Here is a 13,668-nt window from a genome sequence, read left to right as displayed (position 1 = left end):
AGTTAGAAAGTGCATCACCTTTTAGGACCCAGCATCAGGATTCACACAGCACTTTATACTGTTAATCAAAGCAGCCAAAGCCCACCCAGAATCAAGGAGAGAGAAAATCTGGCCTACCTCATGATGAGAGAGGTGTCAAAGAATTTGGGAGCCATGTTTTATAACTGCCACATAAACTCACGACTTACTTCTCTAGAGCGAGCCAGAAGAAAAGGAAATCGTGCTTTAGTGTGCTGAAAGAAAATCACTATCAAGCTAGCAAGAATTGCCATTTTACTGGCAATTTATACCAATGGTCAAGGAATACATAATTTCACATCAACATTTTAAATGTAGAGTATAAGAACAAAGACCCACTAGTTATTTTCTATCAGGTAGAATAATCTAGGTTGTAAACCTGAGCAGGAGAGTATGAGAAAGGAAAATTTAAATTATAGATCAATTGCATTATAAACATTCAGGGATTCTAAGCAAAATTTAATAAACCCAATACAGCAATATAGAAAAAAAGATAATACATTATGACCTCGTCGATTTATACCAGCAATACTAGGCAAACTTAACTTTAGAAAATAAAATGTGGTAATCTACTATATTAACACATAAAAGAGCAAAATATCTTTTGATAATCTTAATAGTTTCAGGAAAAAAAGCATTTATCAAAATTCAACATCCGTTCATGATAAAATGTCCTAAGAAATTGGGATTGCAAGGGATGTCCTTATCCTGATCAAGATCTGCAGAAAACCTATAGATTAGGACAAGAGACAGTTTATAAAGTATCACCAACTTTAACATTTTACTAGAAAGCCTAGCCAGTGTTCTTAGGTGGAAAAGTTTTACGATCAAAAAGGAATAAACTAAACTGCTATTATTTGAAGACTAAGGAAATAAATGACAGATGGTGGGAGCTAGATTTCTTACTGCCGGAGAGCATAATTATAAATAAGCAAAAGGGAAAGGCTCCAGAGTGAATCATGTGATAGTGGACTGGAGTTGGAGACAACAGGATGAACTCCTGTTTAGCTTCATATGGAGATACAAGGTGGCTAGATACAGAAATAATTAGAGATATCTCTATGTTTTTACACAGAAATTAGTGGATTTCCTAGTTCTGCCCGCTGAGAGGGCCTAGAAGCAGTGGCACCCCAGTAGCAATAAGCACCCCCCAAATCGTGGTTTCTAATACCATTCTCTCATAAAAGGAACTGAGGCTCCTTGGAGAAATGGATGATTTCCCTGCATGTTCAGGGAAAATGCAGGATGAGCCCAGGGCGTCTTGTGGTTACGGAAAGTAAGAATGTGCTCAAATAAAAAGAAAGGATGGGACAATGTCAAAGGGATATAAGCACCAGCTTAAAGAGCTTCTGATGGCCAAGCTGGAAGAATTCAAGCAACAAAATAAATAATGTAGTATTGGATTAAACCCCAAAGTATAAAATAAGTACTCATTAGTCTTTACTGATATAAATAAATGATTAAACGAATAAATAGATGGGAGAACACAGACAAATCCCACATGCAGAAGAATTTCAAAGAAATTATGCAGCTTTAGGATCCATTTTGAGTTAATTTTTATGAAGGGTGTAAGCTCTGCAACTAGATTTTTGTTTGGCATGTGAATGTCTATTTGTTCCAGCACCATCTGTTAAAAAGAATATCTTTGCTCCATTTAATTGTCTTTACTTCTTGGTCAAAGATCAGTTGACCATAGGCTTCCAGTCAAGATGGCAGAGTAGGCAAATGCTATGCTCGCCTCCTCCCACCATCACATCAAAATTACAATGAAACTACAGAACGACCATCATCGGGAATCATTTGAACTCTAGTTGAACAGAAGTCATATAACTAAGAACATATAGAAGAAGCCACCTCAAGATTTGTAGGAGGGGTGAAGATGCAGATTGGGCAGGTCCCACAGCCACCTGAGGCAGCTAAAAATCAGGAGGCATCTCTAATGGAGGAGTGAGGGGTCCCAGCCCCACACAAGGCCCCACTAGGCTCCCCAAGGTTCCAGTGCAGAGAGGAGAAGTCTCCACAACTTCTGGCTGTGAAAACCAGCAAAGAGTGTGGCTGAGCGAGGGGAGGGCTGCGGGAGTCGCAGACGCTCCTCTTAAGGGCCCAAGGATGGACTCGGCACTGATGGGCTCACTCGCCCTGAGCTCCAGCCGCTGGACAAGCAGCTTGAAAGGCGCCAGAGATATACAGGGAGGAACTGAGTTGTCTGGCTTCGGTGCGAGGGCTGGAAGGGCAGCTTTCGCCCAGACAGAAGTGCTGATGGAAGGCATTGTTCCTTTGTTGGGCTCTCCCCTCACCCAGCGTGCAGACCCAGGTGGGCCCCATATCTGAGTCTCCATTAACCTGGTTCATACCATTTGCCCTGCCCTGGCGATTCTCTGAGACACCAGCCCGCCCAACATGTGGACCCACGCAAGCTCTTCCACTGGCTTTTCCATACAAATGGCCTGTCTTAGCTCATGCTGCGGACTTTCCTAAAATCTCTCAAAGGTTCATAAAGCCCAAACAAACAACATCTGGCCTTAGTGTGCCCCGTTCCTCTTTCTGAGCAGCCCCAAGCCCGACACTAGTGGCACCCAGCATTGGTTCACAGCTTAGCCTCTCCCGGGCACCTCCAAGCCCAGCACAAGTGGCAACTATCTTCAGATAACTTTGCTGCTCATACCAAGTCGACCTAGGTGGGGCACAGGCACATGATATCGGTCTGCAATAGACCCCTTCGCAAGAGGCCCCGAAACCAACACACTCGGTGGCTGGCTTCAAACCACACCAGAGCACCACCTGGGCGCATGTGAGGGTGACACAGCCGAAGGGCAGACGGGGCAGGCACCAGAGCCCCGCTAAAGCCAATCCTGCTCTTGGAGTCAAGCCGTGCACAGCAGCTCCTCCACTGTCCTCACGGCCAGTCAGCCTGAGGGGCAGTCCCTCCCACTGATACACAAACGGCAATTAAGGCTCAGCTGTAACAGGAGGGCACACACAACCCACACAAGGGACACACCTGGAACACCCGGCTCAGGTGACCGGGGAGACTGTGCCAGTGGGCCCCACAGGGTACCTCCTACATAAGGCCACTTTACTAAGACTGGGAGACCTAGTGGCAATACCTAATACATAGGAACAAAAACAGGGAGGCAGCCACAATGAGGAGACAAAGAAACACGTCCCAGAACAGAACTAAGCACCAGAAAAAGAACTAAACAAAATGGAGGCAATCTACCAGATGCAGATTTTAAAGAACTGGTTATAAGGATGCTCAATGATCTCAGAAATTCAACAAAGAGACAAGAAGCATATAAATGGAGATAGAAAACATAAAAAAGAACCAGTCAGAAATGAAAAATACAAGAACTGAGATGAAGACGACGTTAGAGCAGCAGTCCCCAACCCCCAAGCTGCGGACAGGTATCGGTTCATGGCCTGTTAGGAACTGGGCTGCACAGCACGAGGTGAGCAGTGGGCCAGGAAGCGAAGCTTCATCTGGATTTGCAGCCACTCCCCAGCACTAGCATCACCACCTCAGCTCCGCCTCAGTTAATCAGGCATTAGATTCTCATAGCAGCACTGGTCCCTGGTGCCAGAAAGGTTGGGGACCGCAGTGTTAGAGGGAACCAACAGTAGATTAGATGAAACAGAGGATTGAATCGGCAATTTGAAAGACAAAGTAGCAGAAAACACCCAATCAGAACAGCAACATGCAAAAAAGAATCCAAAAGAATGAGGATACTTTAAGGGGCCTCTGGGACAACATCAAGCGTACCCACATTCGCATCACAGGGGTACCAGAAGGAGGAGAGAGAGCAAGGAACTGAAAACTTATTTGAAGAAATAATGATGGAAAAACTTACCTAACCTGGTGAAGGACATGGACATACAAGCCCAGGAAGTGCAGACTCGCAAACAAGATGAACCCAAAGAGACCCACATCAAGACACATCATCATTAAAATGACGAAGGTTAAAGACAACGAGGGAATCTTAAAAGCAGCAAAAGAAAAGCATCTATTTACCTACAGGAGAGCTCCCATAAGACCATCAGCTGATTTCTCAACAGAAACTTTGCAGCCAGAAAGGACTGGCATGAAATATTCAAAGTGATGAAAAGCAAGGACCTACAACCAAGATGACTCCACCCAGCACATCTATCATTCAGAATCAAAGGACAAACAGAGCTTCCCAGACAAGAAAAAGCTAAAGGAGTTTATCACCACCAAACCAGGGTTACAGGCAATGTTAACGGGATTTTTTTAAGAAGAAAAGATCAAAAATGTGAATAATAAAATGGCAATAACTACATATCTATCAACGATACTTACACGTAAATGGATTAAATGCTCCAATCCAAAGACATAAGGTGGCTGAATGGATAAGAAAAGACCCTCACATATGCTGCCTACGAGAGACTCACTTCAGATCAGAAGACACACAGAGACTGACAGGAAAGGGATGGAAAAAGACATTTCATGGAAACAAACAAAAACAACAAAGATCAAGGACCCAGTAATCTCACTTCTGGGTATTTATCCAAACGGACCCAAAACGACTTCGAAGGGACAGATGCATCCATAGGTTCATTGCAGCATTATTTACAGTAGCCAAGATATGCAGGCAGCCTGGGTGTGCGTCAATGGATGAACAGATAAAGAGGAGGAGGTACGTATGTACAATGAGATATGACTCAGCCATAAAAAAGAATGAGATCTCGCCATCTGCTACAACATGGATGGACTTGGAGGGTACTGTGCTGAGTGGAGTAAGTCAGAGAAAGATAAATACCATAAGATTTTACTTATATGTGGAATATAAAGAACAAAATAAATAAACAAAACAGAAAGAAACTCATAGATACTGAGAACTTCTGATGATTGCCAGATAGGACGTGGGTTAAGAGGCTGGGTGGAAAAGGTGAACGGATTAAGAAGTCCATACTGGTAGTTAAAAAACAGTCCATACTGGTAGTTAAAAAACAGGGGATGCAAAGTACAGCATAGGGAATATACTCATTAATATTGTAATAACTACGTATGGTATCCGATGGTTACTAGACTTATCGAGGTGATCGCTTTGTAAGTTATATAAATGTCTAACGAGTATGTTTTATACCCGAAACTCTAATATTCTATGTCAACTGTAACTGAAAAAATATTTTAAAATATCAGTTGTCTATATACGTGCAGGTCGACTTCTGGTTCTCTATTCTCTCCCAAAAGGAAGTTTTTTCAATGGAAGATGCTCCAACCTTACTGCGTACTAGTACAAAAGAAGAAATGTTGGCATTAGATAGTAGCTGATTTAAACAGGAGAGAATATGGCCATCTATGCATATAGGTGGGTTGCTCTGATGGTAAAAGCACGAGGAAGTTCTTTTCTGAAGGCTTCTCTTTTCTCAGTTAAAAAAGAAACATCTGAGGGCGAGGATCGGAGAGCAAACAGTCGGCTCAGGAGGTGGGAAGGTGAATTTCTAGGAAAAGATAGTAGGATGCCTAGGTAGCTCGAGTGCCCATTTGAGGTTTGTGGCCATGAAGTCAAAGAAACTGGTCGCAGAGCTGCGTAGTTTTTCTCCTACATCATTATGCTGCTTAGATGCAGGAAAGGAATCGTCTGTTTAGTGGGTTTTATCAGTTGAGTGAGTTTTGATACAAGAATGCGAGTGGAATTGGTTTTTTATCCTGGGATCTAGGGGCTGGGTTGATGTCCTCAGAGTTCTCGACTGCTGTGTCTATGCTATGGCCTTTACATCCTCTCTTTTAAAGCTCACTTGATCAGATGATGGCCACCCTTGCTTAATGCCATAACCAAGTGTCCCCCTGGTCATGCCTGCTCACTCAGCGAAGATGTGATCTCTGGAACACTGCTTCTCTCTCCACTACTGGGGAAGTCAGTGCCCAAATGGTGGAAAGTCTGAGGGCAGCGGCACCTTCCTCAGACATTCGGATTTTAATTAGTGTGTGGGGACGCAAGGAGTACTCCCTGCAGCAACTGAAATATTTTGAAAGAAACGGCAAGAGGCCTTTAGTGAGAAACCTAAGTAGCCATCTGAGCAATTTTATGAAAAGAACAAATCATCTGAGCTTCATCTAGCGTTAAACCCCTATAAGGTGGATGCAAAGCATTTTGTTTTCTGGAGCTAGGCACGCTTTTCTTCTTGATCCTACCCGTCTTAGGACTTGATCTTGTATCTCACTTGGACTTTCAGATTATATTTAAGAATCAAGCAAGCCGACCATATAACATCTTCCCTCATGGAATTACTGATGTCAGTCCTTTGCACGAAGGGAGATTGCCAAAAGGTAAGCGCTACCTCGGTTTCATGGTTCGTTCCTACCTGTAGATACAGATGAGGTCACAGTCTCAATAACAACTAAAATTGTGTTGCTCCTTGTCCCGGCTCTTATGTACCATAGAGGTACATTTTTCACACACCACCCTTTATCTGTAATTTCCACATGTATCACATCTGTTTACAATACCCACGAGAAGGCGCTAGAATTTCTGCTTCCAACAGTCATATGTAGTTTTAGGAAATCATGAGGAAAGTATGCCTCCATATTTACCCAGCTATTTATGTTATCAGTGCTTTTCGGGCCTCGCTGGACATCCAAATTCCCCTCTCGCATCCCTTCCAATCAGAGCATTTTCCTTCAGCCTAAAGAATTCTCTTTAGCATTCTTTATAGCGCAAGTGTGCCAGAGATACGTTCTCTTAGTTTTATTTTATTTGAAATGTCTTTTTTTTTTTTTCCTTCACTTTTGAAGGATAATTTCACTGAACATAGAATACTGGGTGGAGAGTTTTGTTTTGTTTTTTTTTCCTTTTAGTACTTTCAAAATAATGTTTTACTGGCCTTTAAAACAGCTAAGTCTAGATTCCATTGAGTCATTCTTCCCCTCTATGTCATTTTATTCTGGCTGTGATTTTCTTCATATTTAATTCTACTTGGGGTTCACTGATCTTCCTGGATCTATAACTTTACATTTTTCACCAAACTGGAAAGACCGTGGTCATTATTTCTTCAGACATTTTTCCGCCCCATTCTCTGTCTCCTTTGCTGGGTCTCCATCTACGTGTATGTTTAACCTTTTGGTACCGCCCCACGCGCCTGAATACTTTAATATTTTTTCCTTCTCCCTCTCTTCTGCAGATTCGATAGTTTCTATTGATCTGTCTCCAAGCTCACTGACCTCAAACTGGAATTTCCAAGTCACAAAATGTGTATTTTTATTTTTAATAATCAGACCTTTGTTCCCAAATGATATAATAATTTGTATTCTTACTAGTCATACATGAAAATATAACTTCCCACATCTTTGATAGCTAGACAATAATAGACTTTTAAAATCCTGCCAATCTAGTAGGTGAAAAGTAGTGTCTTCTTACTGCTTTTATCTTAATTTCTTGTAGAGTCGACCATCTTTTCACATTTTTATTGGCCATTTGGGTTTCCGCTACTGTAAATTTCCTGTTCATTTCTCCTTTACTTATTTTTCTGCTGGGTTGTTTATCTATCTATCTATCTATCTATCTATCTATCATCTATCATTTATCTTCTTAGTTTATTTAATTATATGCTTTTTTTTCCTAGTGAATGCACTTACGGTCATATATTTTTTCCTCTGAATACAGTTTACTACATTCCATGCTTTTGATATCTAGTAATCGTTTTATCTTTCATTTCAGAATACTTTATGCCTTCAGTTTTTATTTGCTATGTTGTTTGCTGTTTAAAGATTCATGACATATCTTTCTCATGTACTGTACCTTTTATCAATAAATTCATGGAACTGTGCGGTGCTGAGGTCCCCATGGTGACGCCAAGGAAAATGTAGATGTGTCCTAAGACCAGCATTTTGGCACCTGCCAAAACATAAAGCATTAGTGACCAAACAGTACTGTCAAAGAGAGAGGACCTATTAATCAAAAGTCTATGTGCCCTTCCCTCCAATACCCATCCACCCTCGCTCTCAGCTACCGGAAGAGGGAAGATAAAAGGCTGAGAAACATTGAAAGAACATGCCACACCATTCTCGTCTATAGGTTCCCTAATCATAGTCAAGCTTAACCTAATAAGGATGAGGGAGAGATTAGGAAGGATATAAAGTTGCAATTCTGATTTAGACTGGATCTTCAGGTTTTCAACATACCCCAAAGTGAGTCTTAATGACTAAAATCAGACATTTCTTATCCTGAGGGACCCATTAGCATGAGGGCAGGTCTTACTTCTTGTTCCTGTTTCTCGCCACATCTCTTGCTACCCGGTGTGAGTTCCAATTTCAGTGCACAGACCTTTGTCTTATATTCAGGCCTGAAACTCTCATGGTCTCCTGGATTATCAACCGTTGCTTACCACTCTGGCAATGATGTCTCTCTTTTTTTAGCACTTGAGTTTTTTTTTTCTTCTTCATACATTTTCAGCTGTGTATTTAAAATATATTAAAAAATCATCTATTATTTCTATGTATTCGTAATAGTGGGTAGACCTGCCCATTTCAACTCAAACTAACATACTAGCAAAAACTTCCCGGGCCCATTTTTCTTGTTAAAAATTGTATGAATCTTAAACTTACAGTAGGTACAAATTTAGTTTCCATTTACTACTAAATGTCATATGTACATATAGATTTGTAGAGCCCTTGCAATAACAACATGGTTACCTATATGTGGCTTGTTATACTCTAATCAAACTCTGTTGGGATTTGGATGTACATAGGTGTGAAACATTTGAAAGATATGCCAATTCTGCCAGGAAAGATATTCAAGTATAAATGGACAGTGACTGTAGAAGATGGGCCAACTAAGTCAGATCCCCGGTGCCTGACCCGATATTACTCAAGCTTCGTTAACCTAGAGAAAGATCTAGCTTCGGGACTCATTGGCCCCCTTCTCATCTGCTACAAAGAATCTGTAGATCAAAGAGGAAACCAGGTGAGTTCTTCTCTTCCCAAGTGCTGGCTTTGGAGCTCAAGATAGAATGATGATGCACATGAACTTCCAGATCATATTTCCTATACTGTCTCTGTGTGTGTCCCCTTCTAGCATGCAGAAAATAGAGTAGTCTGCAATATTGGCCAATAAAAGAAATGAACTGGGTTTCTCACTTCTGTTACTGATTTTGAGGTTGGTGTAGTAATCTTGCCTGCTGGATGGCTAAGACACCTGGGTCCTAGATCATTTCTGTAATACTCATTCCCAGTTTAATTTCCACTCTTCATAGGTGTTCTTTCCCATTTTTATATGCTCAGTTATCACCTATTTTTAGATGACACACAAACCTATATCACAGACTTCTCTAGAGTTCAGTAAATATTTGTTGAGAAAAATACAGGGAAAGATATAAAATATTTAAGAATATGGCTAGAATTTGGACCACTTTTGCTCTTTAAAAAAATGAAGTTAAATTCTCTGAATAAGAAAACCTTATGAAACTAATACAATATTGTACGTTAGCTACATTTTAATTAAAATCTTTAAAAACAAATCGTGCTGCTATAAACATTCATATAACAATGAAAAACTCTTAATTCTTCACAAAAACTCACTGCCATATTGCTGAGGCCTGACTACGTGGCCATTCGGTTAGTTATGATACATAAGATTCATACTTGTCTGAAAACATTTCACTCGTGTAGAGACTGGAACACATGAATTTTAACGTAGGGAAAACATGTGACACACAAGCGAGAGTGGCATAAATTTAGCCAGGTACCTGTCTTGATGAATTTTTCCTAATTATAGTTTTTCCATCAGTTTTTGGAAAAAGACTAAAATTTAATTCTATATTCTCCAACCTCCTCCCCTCAGCATTTTGGTTTCTGTAGCGAGAGGCTGTGCAAAATAAACCTGACACGTACTGGTGAACTGTACACATCACATCTTAGAAGATTCAATTAGCAAGTGACTGATGTAACTTTGGTTATATATGAACTGCTCCTCTGAAACAAAACTTTAAATGTTTTAAACAGAAAAGGTATTATTGTCAGTTAACATCTTAGGGTTCATCTTAGCTTTGTTATCTGATTTGTTTTCTTTTTAATGTTTTATAGAGCAGTGGCTAGATGGAAGTTTAGCAAAGGCATTCGTCTTACTTGACTTGACTAACTTGTTTAAGAAAGACACTGAATAACCACTTGGGTCTTTAGAGTGACAACCCTCTAATCTGAATGTGGAGAGAATGAGGCTACAGACTGTACCAAAAAAAAAAATCAGCCTGCATATGGCTTTGGGTCCAGAAGAAATGAAGTTTAACGGGTCCAGTCACGTTCTTGCCCTGAGGATACATTTGCTGTAAACACATACTTATTGCTCATAGCACCCACTTACCCGTTGGCCCTGCTACGTGTCGTAATAGTGACCCTAGGGAGAAGTGGGATCGAACCAACGGATTATATGTATAGTACACGGATGGCACCACTTACCTCCAGTGTAGGCTGCTAAATCCCAGCTGACAACAGTAGCGGCATTTGTTTCTCTCCATGCGTGTAATTAACAGATGATGTCAGACAAGAGAAACGTCATCCTGTTTTCTGTATTTGATGAGAACCAAAGCTGGTACCTCACGGAGAACATGCAGCGCTTCCTCCCCAGTGCAGACGGAGTGCAGCCCCAGGACCCAGACTTCCGAGCCTCCAACATCATGCACAGTAAGTAAAGCAGCACCTGAGTCCACTGGGTAAGAGACAAAGGGGAACCGAAGCTACCAAACTGATATCCCCATGGTGGATTCATTTATATGCCATGCGAGGGTCACAGTTCCTTAAAAATGGTTATATACGAACATATACAATTTTATATAAATGCATAGATATGATCATATAATGCACATTTTTTTTTCCTTTAGAGGCGGAAATATTTAGAGAACTTTATTTTTCAAGGATAAATCAAATAAGACATGGCTTTAATTTCCCTTAATATGCCTAGTCCATACTTAATATAAAATGCACTCAACTGGTAGATTACACATGAAATACAAAGGGAATGCAATTCTACTTATGCAAAACGACTGCCAGCTATAGCGATTTAAGTCACATTAATCAAGAGACTGTACATTTAAAACCCCAACATCTTTTTTCCCCAGCTTTCTCGAGGTACAACTGACGAATAAAAATGGTACATATTTAAGGCGTACACTATGATCTTTTCGATATTCAGTTGGCCACCCCGTTCCTTTTATCGTCCCCATGTCCTTCCATATTTTACCCTTCCACTAACCACGCTGTGTCCAGGTAGCCCATGTGAAAACATGTTTTCTCCATGATTACATAATCGTATATAAGTACACCCATACATTGTTTATGAGTCAAACTTACATAAATGCTGCAAGAATAGTAGAGAACTCCCGTATACTCTTTACCCAGAATCATTAATTTTAACGTTTTGCTATATTTGTTTTATCGCTCACTTCTCTAGACACGTGCTTTTATTACTAATCTTTTTAAGAATAGATTGAAGACATCATACTCCTTTATCTCTTGATACTTCATTGTATAATTCCTATGAGTTAAGTTATTGTCTTAAATAACCAAAGTGGAGTTAGAAAATTCAGAAAACTTACCGCTGACACATTTCTCCAGTTGGCAGCCAGCGTTCCAGTTGTGTCAATCAGTGCTGCATTTCGGAGCATGTCCTCCCTGCAGTTCAGGGGCCAGCCCTGGATTGTGCACTGGGTCTAACTGTCCTCCTGCTTTCGTGATGTCTGTTAGTTTCCTTGAACCTGGAACATGGACGGAGGTTAATTTTGATCACCCGACCAAGGTTGCTTTTTTTTCCTGGTTTCTCCTCTGTGTAGTTACTATTTTCCCCCTTGCAACGAATAAGCAGTTTGTAGGGAGATGCTCTGAGGCCATGCAAATGCCCTGCTCCTCATCAAACTGCGTTCTCGTTCCCCTTTCCCCGCTTTCGCAGAGCATCCAAACCCATGTTTACCAGGAAGGCCTGTGGCTCCTCGCCTTGGGACTGGGCCTAGCTGATCGAGTATTAACCATCTACTTTTCCGGAACGTATAACGCTGCCTCTTTGTGCACATAACATAATCATTTCTAATCCCATCGTGGCAATCTAAAATACTAAGTCCTAATACGGCTAAAAGCTCTTGTTCTCCATTTCATTTGCAGGCATCAATGGCTACGTTTTTGATACCTTGCAGCTGTCAGTCTGTTTACATGAGGTGGCATACTGGTACATTCTAAGCGTTGGAGCACAGACTGACTTCCTCTCTGTATTCTTCTCTGGATATACCTTCAAACACAAAATGGTCTATGAAGACACACTTACCCTATTCCCGTTCTCAGGAGAAACTGTCTTCATGTCAATGGAAAACCCAGGTTAGTTATTTATATTGTTCTTTCACTAACAGCTGTCATTGCTTCACTCCCATGCTCGTCTGCCCACTGGCTCACATCTGGGCAGACACTAAATGGTTCAAGTGATTTTAGTAATTGCCAGGTATTTTAATAACAGCAGCATATCAAGTATTGAACTTAAAAGTCTTTACTGTAAAAAGCGCCTTTACTTGCCATGGGCCAAAATTTTATGTGGGTTGACTAAACTGTAGTGGTGAATATACATGTATACGTGCAATTAAGATGTGGAGACTAAACGTACAGGCGTTTCTGTACGCCTTGTGAACACTGGCATTATTGGGTAGATTCCAGCTAGAAGCCTCTGAGGAGTGCCTGGAGTCCCCATTTGCACACAAGCCCTCAGGTCACTAGGAAGCCTTCAGGACGAATGTGGCTGTCGGCTTCTCACCCTCCCTGTCCCTCCACAACTGCTGCAAGGCTTCCGAGAACCCCAGCCTTGTGATGGGAAGGAACCCCGGCCCGGCCTAAAATCCAACAGGATCGTTGTGACATTCGTATAGCTGACGACGAAGTGCTGGGTCACTGTGTGCTCCTGGTCCCGCCCGCACCCCTCATCTGCAGAGGAAAGCACAAAAAGCTACCTGCAGACTGTAATTATTCTCTTACGATTCTGGCTTTTCTGGAGATGAGTCCTCATGGGAAATTATCTGGGGAATAAAAACCAAATCTCACCACCTGTAAACATATATTTACCTTCAGAACCAGAAACTGATCTGATTTGAAGTCATGCATTTTTGTGGGGAGTCAAGAAGCTGACAGAACTCCATAACACCTCTGAAAGGGTCTTGTTCATTTATACTTACTTGTGCCTTCATTATCCATTTTCCAACTAAGTTGGAAGCGTGGCTGAGGCCAGAAACCTTGTTTATCTTGCTAGTCACAGTGTTAACAGTGCCTGGCCTATAGTAGATGCTTAAGAAATACTTTTTCGATGAATGAATGAATTAAATATGTACCCAAATAGTATAAAACAGTATGTATAATATGGTTGCAATCGTCTAAACCAAAGAGAGTGTGCGTGTATGTGTTAAAAATTTTTTTAACATTAATATTTTGAGAAGCTTTTAAACTATTTTGGTGATCACTTAAATTCTAAAGACAGATTAAAACTTTTATGTGCTTCGAGGGAAACATTTTTAACATAACATCGTTGACTACAATGCTCAAGCTAAATAAAGATCCTAGGGAAGACTTCCTGCGTTCAAAATAGTAAAGTCTGAGCCTTTTTGTTTATTGAAGTAAAATTCATATAATGTAAAATGCACATTTTAACCATTTAAAGTGTACAAGTCAGT

At 40.9% G+C, this 13,668-nt stretch overlaps 1 protein-coding gene and 1 long non-coding RNA gene across 39 annotated transcripts in view; one reads left to right on the top strand and one right to left on the bottom strand.

Annotated features, from left to right (window-relative positions):
• F8 (coagulation factor VIII) overlaps positions 1-13,668 on the top strand; it is a 108,216-nt gene that overhangs the window by 43,367 nt on the left and 51,181 nt on the right. The window contains exons 10-13 of the mRNA XM_039867016.1: positions 6,214-6,307; positions 8,725-8,939; positions 10,504-10,654; positions 12,125-12,334. Coding sequence (XP_039722950.1) covers positions 6,214-6,307; positions 8,725-8,939; positions 10,504-10,654; positions 12,125-12,334 — 670 coding nt within the window. The remainder of the gene's footprint in view (positions 1-6,213; positions 6,308-8,724; positions 8,940-10,503; positions 10,655-12,124; positions 12,335-13,668) is intronic.
• Positions 1-13,668, bottom strand: part of LOC120605923 (uncharacterized) — an 88,326-nt gene that overhangs the window by 33,439 nt on the left and 41,219 nt on the right. For 26 of the 38 annotated variants that reach the window (XR_005653750.1, XR_005653752.1, XR_005653755.1 and 23 more), the window contains 7 exons: positions 12,955-13,020; positions 12,150-12,248; positions 11,566-11,724; positions 10,430-10,679; positions 7,776-8,429; positions 6,173-6,342; positions 118-192 (listed from right to left, as the gene is read on the bottom strand). This is a non-coding gene — a long non-coding RNA (uncharacterized LOC120605923). Of the gene's footprint in view, positions 1-117; positions 193-6,172; positions 6,343-7,775; positions 8,430-10,429; positions 10,680-11,565; positions 11,725-12,149; positions 12,249-12,954; positions 13,049-13,668 lie in introns of all 38 variants that reach the window. The other 12 variants (XR_005653773.1, XR_005653768.1, XR_005653756.1 and 9 more) reach the window with 8 other exon arrangements.

Source organism: Pteropus medius, unplaced genomic scaffold (genome assembly GCF_902729225.1).
Source record: "Pteropus medius unplaced genomic scaffold, Ma_sr-lr_union100, whole genome shotgun sequence".
NCBI lineage: Eukaryota > Metazoa > Chordata > Mammalia > Chiroptera > Pteropodidae > Pteropus > Pteropus medius.
This window is presented reverse-complemented; position numbering and strand designations above follow the sequence as displayed.